Here is a 648-nt window from a genome sequence, read left to right as displayed (position 1 = left end):
CCTCCTTGGGCCCGAAACGCCCACGACTTTGTCCGTCAGCACCGGCAGGCCTTGGAAAGCGAGTACGTGAGTTCCCATTTGCACGAATGGATCGACCTGATCTTTGGCTGGAAGCAGCGCGGCCCCCCCGCGGAAGCTGCCCGGAACGTGTTTTACTACCTCACCTACGAAGGAGCGGTGGATGTGGACCGGATCGACGATCCCGTCCTCAAGGAAGCGACGGAGGCGCAGATCCGTCACTACGGACAAACGCCCTCCCAGCTTTTCAGCCAGCCCCACCCCCCACGCCTCCCGCTACACGATACGGTCCAACCCCTCGGGGCCTCCCTGGCCTCTCTGACGCACCTCCGTGCCTATACCCCTCCTCAACACCTCCTTAGAAATCTGTCCCTACCTGCCTTCTCCCATTGCCCCTCCACCTTCGCCTCGCCCAGCGGGTCCACGGCCCTCCCTCCTTCCCTCCCTTCCTCCCTCCCTCCTTCCCTCCCTTCCCCTCCCGTCCTCACCGTCCTGGCAGCGCCCAACAAGATCCACGTGGTGTTCAACGACTTCCGGGTAGCTTCTTACAGATGGTCGGCCATGCCTGATTCCCACGACTTTCCCTTCACTGTCCGTTTCGAGAGACTGCGGACGCTGCCGTGTGCCGCT

General features: G+C 62.8%; 1 protein-coding gene across 1 annotated transcript; it reads left to right on the top strand.

Annotated features, from left to right (window-relative positions):
• Positions 1-52: 52 nt before the first annotated feature.
• Positions 53-446, top strand: NGA_2038300 (uncharacterized protein; the record flags this gene model as incomplete). Its single annotated transcript, XM_005854955.1, has 1 exon — positions 53-446. A coding segment is annotated over one exon (394 nt), but the record flags the coding sequence as incomplete, so codon positions are not given.
• Between the last annotated feature and the right edge of the window lie 202 nt (positions 447-648).

Source organism: Nannochloropsis gaditana (genome assembly GCF_000240725.1).
Source record: "Nannochloropsis gaditana CCMP526 unplaced genomic scaffold scaffold336, whole genome shotgun sequence".
Taxonomy (NCBI): Eukaryota; class Eustigmatophyceae; order Eustigmatales; family Monodopsidaceae; genus Microchloropsis; species Microchloropsis gaditana.
The sequence above is the reverse complement of the archived record's forward strand: the minus strand, read 5'-3'. Positions and strand labels throughout refer to the sequence as shown.